Below are 14,801 nucleotides of genomic sequence, written 5' to 3'. Positions count from 1 at the left end.
ATTCGGCGCGGGCAGTGAAGAGATAAAAGCGCGCGCGCTTTGCGTCTTGGCTTGCAGCGGCACAACCAGATATAAATACACTCGCGCCGGTATACACTCACTTACTAGTCAATACACAGCCTTTCACGGGACATACGCTTTCTTCTTGATTTTTTTTCTTTCTTAGGCTTCATGCTGCGTCTAATAATACGCACGTATGCGAAGAATCTCGGCGCAGGCAAAGAGAGCGCGCAGCACACAAGAATGGGTGCTTCCGAAAGGAGGCCAGACCGTTTTTGTCAGCTGGGCGCAAAGGGGATGCTAAACGGGAGGACAGGCCATAGTAGGGAAATGGGGAAAGTGGTAGCAGAAGGGAGGAAAAGGAGGCGCATGCGCTGACAGGCTGTACATAACCCCAAAAAATAAAGAAGTAAGGAAGGAAAGAGAACTCATTCAAAGTTTAGCATAAGGGAAAGAAGTAGGGAGGGAGGGTTAAATAAGGAAGGTAAAGGGATGTAATGGACGGAAGGAGGGGGCTGCGAACGGAAAGCACCACAAACCGGTGGAGAAGAAGAACTGTATCACACTGGCGGCAGCGCGCTCCTCAGCGGAATATCCCCCGCGACCTCCTCTCCTTTGGCAGCGCACAGAAGGCCGGTGGCCCGCTATGTACACAAGCACAAAGCCGATAATCCACACTGGATCGGCCGCCCCGGTCACCACACAATCGGATCAGGAACCAATTGTCGGTAAAAATGGACCCGGGCACTGGAAGAGAGCGGGGCAAGTTAGGGAGGCGAAGGGTGGGGGGAAGGTTAGCCTGCTCGGGCCTTTATTATTTGCGGTCGCACTCCCACTGCGGACGGCGGTCCCGGCAAAAGCAGGCACGCCGCCCGGCCTCCACAGCTCGGCGGCGCGTTGTGCGGGTCTTTATTAGCCGTGCATGAGGCATTGCGGCGTCGTCGGCAGCAGCAGCGGACGCTGGCTTCCTTTTTCTGGACTGAGGGGAACGCCGCTCTGAAGGTGGTGCGTGCGGGCGTGTGCGTGCTCCCGAAGCTCGATCTCCTCGCTGCATTGCAGACGCGAGCGGCGCTCGGATTTGCTTTGCAAATGAGCTTTGAGCGTGTGCTAGGCTGCCGCGTGTACTTATTTCGCTAACAAGCAAGAGCAAACGCTACCCCCCCCCCCCTTCCCCTTCGCGCGTTCAGCTCGTTCTACTTATGCCCCGTCATGAAGCGATGCCATCAATTTTATTTATTTTCGTTTTTTTTCTTCACATCGCTCGACTTTCTCCGTGTGCGTGCATTTCGCTTTATGTACTGGTTGTTCGCTGTATGCGCGAGCTGTAAACATGCGAGACATTACGACTTTGATCGGGAGGAGGAGTCTCCGTTCGTATTTCCTTTGTTTTTCTATTTTAGTTTTTGTTCTGTAACATAGGCAAGCACTATTAGCTCGCTGGCGCTGCACGACTTGGCTCGAAACAATGTATGCGAGAGTGACGCCTGTACAGAAAGTGAAAAAAAAAATTGCTGCTGGTTTAGCGTTGCTTGGCTTGTTATAGCCAAGTTGCTCATCCCAAGTAACCTCAAGGTCACGAAGAGAGGCTGCGGACAGACAAACATCGGTGAATTCTGATATTGGTGGTGTTAGTGCTAACGCAGTTTCGAAAAGCTGGGTCCAAATTATTCCGGAGCCCTCCACTACGGTACCCCTTACCCCTTTCTTCCTTTCGTCTTTCACTCCCTCCCTTATCCCTTCCCTTACGGCGCGGTTCAGGTGTCCAACGATATATGAGACAGATACTGAGCCATTTCCTTTCCCCCCAAAACCAATTATTATTATTATTATTATTATTATTATTATTATTATTATTATTATTATTATTATTATTATTATTATTATTATTATTATTATTATTATTATTATTATTATTATTATTATTATTAAAGCTGGGGCTGTTCGCTGAAAAGTGAAACCGGTTCCAAAAGTCCTGTACGCTCTTTCTTGGTCGCTCCAGGCGAGTGTGAGCCTATGTGTGTCGTCATCGTGGCACCTTAGGCCTGAGGAACCTCTGGTGACTCTTCCAGCGAGCGGCATTGCTTTAATGAAAATCCTCGACGAACCTCCCCGCATCTCTTTTTTTTCTTTCTTTCTTTTCCCCCGAAAGGCGACGGGGCGCGCGACAGGGGACGCTGTAACATCCCTCCACTTGCACGCTTGTACGCAGCGTTACATCGGCATTGAATGTTTGCCAGCGGGGGCCGGCCGGACGATACCCACTCGGGGACCGGTGCTGTCAACCAGCGCACCGAGAGAACCGTAGCAAATAGACCGATTGCCGAACGGGCAACAGCGGAGGGACGCGAGGGGCAACAGATGGAATGGAGTGGGGAGCGCGGGGGAAAAGCTAATCTCCAATGCAAATGGGGAGGCTATCGGACGTCTCTCTCTCTCCCCATGGCACTGCCCGTCCACGCAATGCCGTAGTTGAATGCAGCATGTGCGGGTGCGTAACTTTGCCTCTCGGCATTAGTCTCGACTGGTGCCCTTAGTTGAGTCGGCAGGTCCGGAGCTTGCGATCAGTGGAAGAAGACTGCCTCCACCTTGCGGGCGGGTCTGCTGGCCTTCCTGTTGCTACTTCCTTTTAATGCGAAAGCATTAGAGGGCTCATCGACACGAAAACTAGGCATTGTCCTAATAGTGGTAGCGTTACAAAACTCGCGATTGGTCGAAACGGTGTAACGTCATCAAAGGAGGAAAAATACGAAATGTTAACCAGCAGTAGTCAGTACTAGTATTTACAGCTGCACCAACTACAAACGAATAGAATGAGAGTATAATTAGAATGGAATAAGAATACAATTGAAGTGTTTACGCATTACTCGATCGCACATAAGTTCCTTAATTTCCTCCGGTAATTTTTTGATTGAAGTTCGCTTTTAATTTGCATAAATTTTAAGTGCTTTTCAAAAGTACTCGGGTGTGGTAGTCTGACAGCTTCTTTCCGTTCATGTCCCTTCAATGCGATTCAGTTTATTTCTTCCTGAAGTATACGCAGTTCTGGAATGGTTACCTGGGCAAAACCCTGTTTAACTGCAGCACGACTTGGCCGTAAACAACGAATTTCAGCCCCGTTTTTAATTTTCTTTGTAGGCAATGTGGTTCGAAATGTGGAACTTCAAATTAACGCACTTGAAAGCTCGTTGAGATGGCTTTCCCGCGTTGCATATTTATAAAATGGCGTCGCTACGCGTAATATCACCACTGAAATCACGTTACCTGCTTCTATGTCACAAAATACACAATCGGCGTCTCTATCTGTCACATTAAAAATGCGCGCGACACAATTTTTTTAGAGGTGCAACACGGGAAAGCCAGCTCAACGAGCGTTGAAATTTTTTTTTTTTTGCCGTTCGACATTTCGAATTGCATTGCAGTTTTTTTTTTAAATTCAAAGCTGGGATCACCTTTAAAGTCAATTACCTTAAATTCACAAAATAATATTGCTGCTTAGAATAAAAAAAATCAAAAGTTCGTTTGTTAATTTTAGTTAATGATTTAATATTGGAGATATATCACGCACATAATATCCGCCTTGCTTTACAGTCCACCTGCCCATACCGCACCAAGGTATCTCTCACAGTATATAAAATAAAAATCTGTAATGGTTAAAAAAAATCACTTGGTGTAACGCCAACCAAACCAAACGTTCACCTTACCAATTTACACGGATATGCGTTTGCGAGGCTTTCGTAATGCACCTTAGAACATAAAACGCGGCTTGCAGCACGAACACTTTTTCCTGGCCTTACGGGGCTGGGATCTCGGGGCTCTCGCACATGTGGAGAGGGCTCCTTGTCACCGGGGGTGTCTGTTGCTAAACCGTCGTTGTCGCTTCAGATGTCGCGGTTGTTGCGACGCGCGTCTCGTCTTACAATCTTTTCTCTCGCATCGCTTTCAACTCTCCTACTGTCTGCACGTGGCAGCGATTGTGTCTCAGCTCGAGCCAGTGGGCAGGCCCGTGCACTTTGCTTTTCATTCTTCCTTGAGTCGCAACAACGAACATTTTAGTACCTTCCGTTACTCAGTTTTTGTTATAGCAAAGCGTAAAGCCATGCGCAACACCTCCATAAGCTGTCCTGTCATATCAAAACGCCAGGATTTTGCTAGTTATGCAGTCCTTCTATGTGACTTAATTCCCGTTCACATTTTTCCCGAGAAATGACCAGTAATTGTATGGGAGCATGCGCGTCAGTCAAAAGATTTTAATATGGCGAACGCTGAGTCTGTACTGAACATTTCAGGAACGGAACACCTATGCCGCGCGAATTGATCGCAGTCCGCCATTTGACCCGGGAAGCAAGTCTCGGCACCCGCTAAATATTACACCCAAATGACTAGCACATTTCCCGTCGATTTCCGAACTGGTAAAGTGTGTCGGTTCTCTTCTGTTTGCACGCTCGATTAGTGTCTTGAACAGCGATATCGTGTTGGTGAATCAGCTTCCTCATTCATATATGCGACAGAGGTGTCAATCTATTCATTTTTTGTGCGCATTTTTGCAGATGGCCAGATGCAAGGCGTAACAGCTGGCACCATACAGCCATGGAGGAACCTTTGCCAACGAGCCACGTGGCCTCCGACTCGGACCTGGACGTCGAAGAGGACGATGACGAGGACGCCGGCAGCACCATGGCCGAGCCGTCGGCCAAGAAAGCCGGCAGCGCCTTGGGCTTCTCCATTGCCCGCATCATGGCTCCGGACAAAGCCCACAGAAACAGCACATCATCCGCAGCGTGCTCACTTACTGCAATGCTCAACGACTGGCGCCGCAAACTGCAGGCATCTGGAGCGTCCTGGATAAGGCCAACGGTACCGTACGGAGCGCACAACCCCGCTGTCGACCGGCAAGATTCGTCCTTGGCTCTCGGGATTGCCACCACAGCTCTGAGCCAGCTGGCCAGGCTTCATCAGGGCAGCGGGCTCGTCTACCCTTGGCTGCAGCAGGCCTCTGATGGCCTGTCCTCTCTACCTTCATCCGGCCTCGCAACCACCGCGACGCCTGGAGAGCAGCATACTGCGAGGTTGGTACGTCCCCAACCGCGCTTGGCCACTGCGGCGTGCGATGCCCTGAAGCAGACCAGGCTGCAAGCATCGGACAAGGCCGGTGGTGGAGTAGGTGGCGCCAGCAGCGGAAGCGGCAAGCAGAAGACGTTCACGTGTCCCGAGTGCGGCAAGGTGTTCAACGCCCACTACAACCTGACGCGGCACATGCCCGTGCACACGGGCGCCCGGCCGTTCGTGTGCAAGGTGTGCGGCAAGGGCTTCCGGCAGGCGAGCACCCTTTGCCGCCACAAGATCATCCACACGCAGGAGAAGCCGCACAAATGCGCCACGTGCGGCAAGGCGTTCAACCGCAGCTCGACGCTGAACACGCACGTGCGCATACACGCGGGCTTCAAGCCGTGGGTGTGCGAGTACTGCGGCAAGGGCTTCCACCAGAAGGGCAACTACAAGAACCACCGGCTTACGCACACGGGCGAGAAGGCGTACAAGTGCAGCGTGTGCAACAAGGCCTTCCACCAGGTGTACAACCTCACCTTCCACATGCACACGCACAACGACAAGAAGCCCTACACGTGCAAGGTGTGCGGCAAGGGGTTCTGCAGGAACTTTGACCTCAAGAAGCACTCGCGCAAGCTTCACGAGAGCGTCGTCGCGTCCTGCACGACTCCGTCGCGCCGCCCGTCGCCCGCAGAGGCGGCGGCGGCCAGGCTGCAACAGCTGCACCAGGCTGCGGCGGCGCCGTTCGTGGCTGCCGCCTCTGGGATCCTCGTCGACCGTGCCATGATGCCCACGTTGCTCTGACCGGCAACCCTATGGTCTTAGGCCTCTGGCGAGCCGTTGTGTCCGGACCAGTGTTGCAGTGCTGCTTATTCCGGCCGTGCCAGCTCACGTCACGTGAATAGGTGAAGGACTCAGTTTCGATGCCATCCGCATTTGCAGCTCCCGCACTGACGAAAATGAGCTTGGACAAATCAACTCTGCCCTACCTAGGTTTTGTGTTTCACTTCATAATAAAAGGATCCTAGCGCCAAGTCGTACAACACACAAGAAGACAGCTCTGTCTTCTTTTTGTTTCTGTGTGTTATATCTTAGCGCTAGAATCCTTTTATTATGTCCGCCATCCAACTAGCCCAGCAGGCAACTCTTTTAATGTTCAACTTCACAGTGTCGCATCTTCAAGATTTCCTAGAGGAGTTCCGCTACTGTGAAGCCTGTTTCTTCAGCAGAGAGTCGTGTTGCGTTCGTAGCGAAATTACGTTTTCGGACAGATGTCACCGAATGATTCGAGCGTGTAGCCTGTTCCTGGCTCTTGTGGGGTGAGTTTTACCAAGTGAGGACAATTTCTTAGGTGACTTTTCTGGTGCTGTTGTAGGTTCATTGTCAGTGCTGGAAAAATACGATAACGCAATGACACAAAGGTCGAACAGTTACAGAACAGACAGAACATTTGGATCCAGTAGCAATACTTAGTAAAACAAGGAGATGCCTACAACACAGGAGTTGCAGTAGTGACGCCCATAGCGAGAAATAAGCGGGTGCCGGCCGAACCAGCTGATGTTACTGTTGAATGTGCCGCTATCTTTCCTTAATTTTTTTTTTATACCCACAGGCGGCGGCTAATACCCTTCAATCCAACGGCACGCTGTACTCAGTGTTCTCCAGCTTACTTCGACAAAATTCATCTTCAAGGTCATTATGAAGGCCTTTTTTCATCGTTTACTTTGACTCAGAGTCTCATTTGATTAAGATACGAATATGCGCACGTCTTATCGGTGCTGGGGGTCTACTGCTCGCCACAGAAGACTATTATTTTTTAATTCTTTGCGAATAGTGCTTTTTGACCCAGCACTTTTGTCATTGTCGTGCCGAAGATAGGTAGCAACAAAGATCTGCAGTGGCTCGTCAGCGCTGTGTACGATGAAGCGATGAAGTAGGCGAAGGCGCGCACAGCGTCTTTTTTTTGTGACATTGTGACAGATTGCACAAAGTATTATTTACAAATATCGATACACACTGGACTCTCTAAAAAAGTCCAGTAACGTCCGGTAGTGCGGCCCAAAAATCCATTCTTCCACATCCGGTGGGTGTGGACCGCCCCCAGGCGCAGCATGAAGCTTTCGGGGTCGCCACATCTTCTTCCTCAAATCAATTCTGCGTGGCCCGAGACGGTGTTTCGTCAGTAGCATTTCTGACGTAGCGATAAAGCGATAAGTTCCCAAACATTATTGTAAAAGCTCTCGTACGCTCGTTGAATAGCCGAGGCCCGTGTACTGTGCGATGTCAGTGCACGTTAAAGAACCCCAGGTGGTGGAAATTTCCGGAGCCCTTCAATACAGCGTCCCTCATAGCCTGGGTCGCTTTTCAACGTTAAACCCCCGTAAATCATAAAACCAAGCTGAATTGTAGACTGTAGACGATGACGACATTCACAACATGGCTTAAGTGACCAAATACAAGGGTAAAAAATTACGTTCAGCAAGTGGGGAGCGGATATCAATGTGCCGGTGATGTTTGTGACGTCACAAACCTAGTGCTGTTACACCACAAAGCCGCTAAAGTGGCGAACTTGATTTCAGCCGGATTAAAACACGACACAGCTGCTGAATGTGGCGAAATTAATCAGGACTGGTATACAAAGACCTGCGATCAAGGTTTCATTAAAATGCGGCAACCTCACAAAAAGCTTGCCCTTTAGGCTCGGCTCGTTCGAATGAGGTGAGCCTCGTGTAGAACAGAGTTTAGACGAGGATATGGCGTAGGTGACCACAGAGCAATCGGAAGGCCGTAGTTTTAAGGCTAGTGCTTTTCACCGTGCGCGCTACAACAGCAACGCTCCGAATGAGCACAGCTACAAAATGCTCTTTATGTGCCTGTGGTAAAGAGTAAGAAGTCTATAGTGCTGGCGTTGGCACCGCATGTCTCCTCGTTGCATCTGCAGGCTTGTGTCGTAGAATCTAAATGCAATAGCACGTCTGCAATAACAGCAGTCGCTTACATATTGTACATAGTCCTGTATAGAAGAAATGAATTGTGAGAGCAGCGTAGAATATGCATGTTATTTATTGAAATAAAAACATACCGATGATGAACGCAAATTTCGGCTCCTTTCATTCACAACGCGAAGTCAGTCAATTAAGACTGACTTGTTGGGGAGTATTCAGGGTGGACTGCAATAGAAACACAATCTTCTGAATAATTTGTGGTCACATAATTCGGAGAATATGCCACTGGAATGATACAAGGTAAGAAAAAAAAGTTCGTTTCTATGTTGATGTCGCATTAGGTCAGTTTTATTTTTTTTTCAGCGTGACATCAAAAGCAGCAAGAACGTTTTTTTTTTGGTTGGTGACCTTATGCTACAGCTGCGCAAAACTCAGAAAGGAATTTGGGAAGTCCAAATGCCCTTTTCGAGGGGCAAGGAAGCGTGCTGTCTTTTAGCATGAGCGTATGCTTGCCTTCTTATTTCCGCTATATCAGGCATATATAAATACAATAATACCCGCCAATTTAAATCTGGCCGCTGGCGGACGCAAGTGACGCCTTGCGGTGGTCTTTGCCTGTTGACGCCAGCGTCGCCGCCACAGAGGGGTCACCCACCCTGCTGGACTGGGAGAAGCCACTTTCAGTCACAACTATTTTGCAGACCACCGCCATCGACATAAAGCATATAAGTTCTGCCTGAAGCAAGACTTCGTTACTGGCAGCAATACTGAATGTCTCAAGGCCCCATCGAGCCGAAGATGCTTCCTTGGAGGAATGATAAGATAACGCACTGACAGAAAAACGAGTCCCTGCCCGAACATGGAGGACATGTCTCCACGCCGGACGGCAGCGCTATCAAGGTATCCTATGGATTTTGTGCAACTCTGTGAGAACCCCCGTGAGAACAGTACATTTCTTGAATTTTGAGATTAAAAAATGGGGAGCAATGTTATTTCCTGCATTATTGATGTACCCAAACAAAAATGTGACATTTTGGAAACGGTTCGGCGTTATCGCCGACGAACGGGTGTGACAAGGCACGCAGCCGAAAAAATAGTAAAAGGGAAGCTAGTAGCTTTGCCACAGGCCCTCTGTGTTTTTGCTGTGCTCCGTAAAAAAAATTCGTGAGCGTTTCCTTCAAACTCTGGCAGGGTAGGCGAATCTTGATGAAGAGGCCTTTATTACGGGCTCCCTCGTTGAACAATAAGGTAAGCCTATGAATTTGTATTTTGATTATTTTATTTGTTTTTAGAATAGAATAAGACTATTCGAAGTGCGTACCATCCAGGAAGGAGGCCAAAAGACACAGTGCCCGACAAGGGCCTTCCTCCCCGTCGTAGTCATGATGCATTCGGCAGGTTGCAGAAAGAAAAATTACAAGCAGCGTAACATATGCGTCAACACTTGTTGGTATAATAACATAAAATATGAATTCATGATCACAAAAAGAATGCGTTAAAAGAACGCAAAAATACCTGTTATACGAATGTCTTGCATGCAGAAAAAAAGAAAACGTATGCGAAAACACTGCATACCGCAGGTAACAAGACTAACATAGATAAGTATAATCAAGGAAAAGGAGCAGCGCAAAAGCATGCAACCACACAAGAAGAAAGGACAAGACACAAGCGGTGCCGACCACCGCCTGCCGACCACCGACCACTGCCGACCACAGCGCTTGTCTTGTCCTTTCTTCTTGTGTGGTTGCATGCTTATGCGCTGCTCATTTTCCTTGGTTCAAAATGCACCAACTTAGCTCAAAAAGAAGTTTTACTTCGATAAATATAAGAAATAAAAACGAAGAACTTCATAGCAGAGGTTAGGAAACAATATTTGAAACTTTGCAAAAATAAAAGACGCTGTAGATGCACAAGGCGGCCATAAACGAAACATACACTGCCTTACTGACATAGTACATGTTCACTTCCTAAATTATTTACGTCAGACAACACGGAATACCAAAGGAAAAGCCCAGTCATGCAGTGAACACTTGTGAGACTTTCCTCTTGTACATTTATCGAGTTTTACACATATAGATGAGATGTTGAATGTCATTACTGTCATTAAAAAAAGGAAACCATCTGGTGCGTAAGGGTTTTTAAGCCATAATTTGGCCTTAATTTTAGTACTTTCATTGCAATGTGTCCAAGGTTGTATGAATTTTGTGGAGTCTTTATACGAACGGGATAAAATCGGTCCAGCACTGTCCTTTGCTTTCTGAGTAACCAATGTTAGCAGTTGCTCTAATGGCTTTCTTTTTCAGCGAAAAAAAAAAGATTTAAATTCGTGACTGTTGTAACGCTTCATATCAGCAAAGAGTAATGAAGGTGAGATTGTGTTAGAGCGAAGTAGAATTGTGCGGTTCGTAAGTAGAATTGGTAACGGACTGGATTCCAAGGGAAGGCAAGCGTAGCAGGGTTGGCACAAAGTTAGGTGGGCGGAGGAGATTAAGGATTTTGCAGGGATACAGTGACCGCAGCTGGCAAAGGAGAGGGTTAATTGGAGAGACATGTGAGAGGCCTTTGCCTTGCAGTGGGCGCAGTCAGAATGACGATGATGATGATGATGATGACGATGAGTTGTTCGGGAAGGGGAGGACAGGCTGCCCTTCACCCTTTTCCCTCCTCTCCGCTGCAGCATAAGTACAAGATGTAACATCAGCGTCAGATAAAACGCAAATAAGTTAAGCGAAACATGAACATAAAAATATTCGCTTCTAAAAAAAAATGAAGCCCGTGTCTGTCAACACTTCTATATAGAGGTATCCGGGCTATTGACGTGTAACTCAAGAGTAATAGTATTCAGTTTCCTTGCGATAAACTCTTCTCGTTTTGCTGTTTCCGTTGCAAGTGCATTGTTTCCGTTTCCTTTGACGCTGACAGTCTGTAACAGAGCACGGACGTGTGGGTTCAGAGCCCTCTGCGAAAAACCTGGAGGAAATGGGCGCAGCTGGTGGCGCGAGCATGGAGAATGCAAATTGGTTTATAGGCCCGGTGGCGGGGACAAGTTTTTACTTTCTTTTTTTTTATGTGAGTACGGACATGCACATTCTGACCACCACATGAAAGCAAAGATCTCGGCGCTGCACTCCCTTTCTGCGCACAATTCGCTGCTTCCCTTTCACTCGGTGAGTTTTTGTCAATTTACCTGCATGTGCACAAGCAAGCGCTCATGAACTGGCGAGCTTTTCTTGTGTTCTCTCACCGTCAGATTCTCTTTCGTGCAATGAAATTATTCCGGAGCCCTCCACTACGGCACCTCTTTCTTCCTTTCTTCTTTCACTCCCTCCTTTGTCCCTTCCCTTACGGTGCGGTTCAGGTGTCCAACGATATATGAGACAGATACTGTGCCATTTCATTTCCCCCAATACCAATTATTATTATTATTATTATTATTATTATTATTATTATTATTATTATTATTATTATTATTATTATTATTATTATTATTATTATTATTATTATTATTATTATCTTTGGTTCACGTGTCATGGCACACTCGTGTATCATGGTGCCGCGCTCTGCCGCCTCCATCAAATACCTATGTTCTATCTCGCAGTCTTATTCTATCAGCTTGTTCCTCTTTCCTCCCCCACCTTCAGCGTAGGGCAGCCAACCGATGCCCCAGTCAAGAAAATTGAAAATTGGTTTTTGAAATACCCGCCGCGGTGGCTCAGCAACCCCTCCAGTGCATGTAACTAGTCGAATTAGCCAAATTTTGTCGAGTCACAAGGTGGAGGGCAATCACGTTTACAAACCGCAATTCTCTAATTGCAAACAGGAACCGAACTCTATTAGTTAAAAAGTTAATTACTAGAAACTAGTTAACCAGCTTACTAGCCAAGACAAGTCACCGGTTTTCTGGTGTCCGCCAGCACTGGTAATACTCCTGCGCAAAAGCCATATTTTTACCTCAAGAAGCCTATTTTTGAAAATCCCTTAGTTTTTCCTGAAACACCTGTTAGATTGTCTATAGACTGTAGGATTTGTATGGGCTACAGACTGTATAATCTATAGATTTGTCGATAGAAACTCTATAAATTTTATTGACAAAAGCCCGTGGAAAGTTATTACACTGCATAAAGAAATTTTTGTAAGGGGATACGCCGTCGACAGCCTGAACCTAGAAGTCCCTGCACCCCGCATGAGCATTTAATGTTGGAACGTTGCCAAGCCAGATGACGCTGCCGGAAGGCAAAGGCGCACGTTTTAGAACTATCGAAACATTGAAAGGCTAAAGTCCTGATAAAACATGCCACGTGCCTCTATATGGCGTTTCTGTTGGAGGAGTGTCGCAGCTGCTCCATTCTGTAGCTCACTGTTGTTTTATCGCATCCCTTGTGATGTCAGGTGCTTCTTCCGGCGCGAGCCGTCAACAAGTTTTTTACCCAACGACATGCGCGCGCACCTGTACTCCTTTTTCATCAACACAGAAACACACGTTGGGAAAAAAAAATATGCCGAACAACGTTTGCCGTCCGTTCATTTGAAGACCACTCCGCGCTTTTGTTAATATGTGCGCAACAAATTACCATTGTTTTATGCCCATGACTGCTAAATTAAGCCTCCAACATTTTGAGGAACCTTTTCCTCTCGGGGAACCTCCTTGAAGTTCATATCCCCGCGCTATCATGTAGGTATACTGCGCAAGTACAAACAAGGATGCGAGCCGCCGCGGTGGCTGAGTGGTTATGGCGCTCGGCTGGCGGCCCGGAAGATGTAGGTTCGATCCCGGCCACGGCGGTCGAATTTCTATGGAGGCGAAATTCTAGAGGCCCGTGTGCTGTGCGATGTCAGTGCACGTAAAAGAACCCCAGGTGTTCGAAATCTCCGGAGCCCTTCACTATGGCGTCCCTCATAGCCTGAGTCGCTTTGGGACGTTAAGCATCCATAAACCAAACCAAACAAGGACGTGAAGGGCACACAGAAAGCCCGGACTCGCGATTTAATTTTTTTTTCGAAATAAATTTTTTTACACCCTCAAATTTCCATGTTATGAACTATGTGCCGTCCAGTAACCTGCTTTCTTTCTGATATAATGATGAGGGTAGCTGATTAGGCAAGTTGGTTGTTCATTGTGAAGACTGCAGCGCTGGGGAACACGGACGACACGGAGACACCACATGCGCTAACTTTCAACGGAATGTTTATTCAATGCATGCACATCTTTTTATACAGAGTGCACGCATCAAGATCACCCGCAGCCTATCACACTGCAATTCATTTGCGCCCCATATTCTAACTTTTCTTCGCGTCATCAAGAAAAAACAACTCCTTCTTTGATAGCAATAATGAAGGCAAGCTCAAACATTTACTTTCTAGTTTTTTTATCTGCCTTGCCTCCACGATCTGTCTTGTCTCATGATCTCTCTATTCTGATGCAGGTTGATTGATGGGTCTCCCAGACAATCATCCCCTTTCTTGTGGAAAACGTCTAGGCAAGCTCACGTGCTACCTGGTGATGGCTTCTCAAAACTTTTTTTTTTTTTCAGCTAAAACCAACACAGCTTGTTGCGTGTGGCCTATGGGCATACGCCTCAATGCGTGAAGGCAATGACCAACTCGTCCAGCAAAGTGTTGTTTTAAATCATATCGCGCTAGTTTTACTCACGTAGCACTTCGGTGCGCAGAAGTTTTGCCATCCGCAGCTTCTAGCGGTAGGCTGCCTTCTTTTTTGCAGCTCTGCGAATGGTTTCGTTTATCCTTTCCATAATTATACCACTCTCTCTCTCTCTGCAAATGCTTAATGGCCGTGGCCTCGCAAACTTGCTGATTACTATTAACAGTGTGACCACAGCATGGTCATCTCTTTCTGGGCAGGGCGCGCATTCCGATCAAGGCGAAATGCAAAATCACCCCGTATGCAGTGCGATGTCAGCATACCTTAAACGACCTCAGGGGAGCGAAATTCATCCGAAGCCTTCCGCTACGACACTACAGCATCTCTTTCAACTCCCTTCTGTCTGCACGCGACAGTGATATAGCGGCCCGGCCGGAGCCAGTCGACACGTCCATGCACTTAATTCTTGTTTTCATATAGTAACAGCAGCAGCAGAGTACAGCGAGAAACGTGTCTTATATAGCTGACGCGCTATACAGCACCTCACCGTGTTCCTATACACGAAAACCACTGAACATTCAACACGGTGACGTGAACAACATGGGCAAGTCTGCCGCATATGGCTTTTCATTAGAACAAGCCATGTTCAGCCATTTGCGTAAACGTTTGTGACTTTTTAGTGCGAAAGCACTACTTACAATACTTCACTAGCATACCTGAAAAAGCCGATGGATCTCTGAATCCTCAACCTTTGCGCCTTCAACTTTGACATGAAATGACCAGGAGACGGTGTAACCAGGGAAAGGTCACGTGGTACTAAAGTTTAAAAGATAATTGTCTTAGAGGACAATGTAAGGCTATGTAGCGAATGCAATTGAGTTAGGGCAATGTTTAGGAAATAGTGAAGCTAATTCGAAACCAAGTGCTTTCGCACGTAATACTCGGTTTAACGACGTTAAAACTCTGTCATTGTTTTTCAAGCTTTCAGGCCACCTTTTTCAGGCCACCACTCTTGGACGCAGACCTCGTCAATACGAGACTTACCGTGCTCGACCAAGCAAGCAAGCGGGCGCCATGTTGGATGTGTTCTGCAAGTGCCTCTTCACGGGTCTGGTGACATGGCTTCTGTCTTGCCTTTTGCGCTACCTGTGGGACTTGGCGCTGGGGAATAAGCGGCGATGCCTTCCTCCTGGACCCCGCGGCATGCAATT

The 14,801-nt window shown here is 47.5% G+C and overlaps 1 protein-coding gene across 1 annotated transcript in view; it reads left to right on the top strand.

The window, feature by feature from the left end:
• The window catches only part of LOC144097036 (uncharacterized), a 28,748-nt gene extending 20,612 nt beyond the window's left edge, over positions 1-8,136 (top strand). Inside the window, exon 2 of the mRNA XM_077629826.1 lies at positions 4,548-8,136. Coding sequence (XP_077485952.1) covers positions 4,588-5,850 — 1,263 coding nt within the window. The 5' untranslated portion in view covers positions 4,548-4,587 and the 3' untranslated portion in view covers positions 5,851-8,136. The remainder of the gene's footprint in view (positions 1-4,547) is intronic.
• Positions 8,137-14,801: the final 6,665 nt, after the last annotated feature.

This window comes from Amblyomma americanum, chromosome 7 (assembly GCF_052857255.1).
Source record: "Amblyomma americanum isolate KBUSLIRL-KWMA chromosome 7, ASM5285725v1, whole genome shotgun sequence".
NCBI classification, from domain to species: domain Eukaryota; kingdom Metazoa; phylum Arthropoda; class Arachnida; order Ixodida; family Ixodidae; genus Amblyomma; species Amblyomma americanum.
Note: the sequence above shows the minus strand (reverse complement) of the source record. Positions and strands in the feature narration are given on the sequence as shown.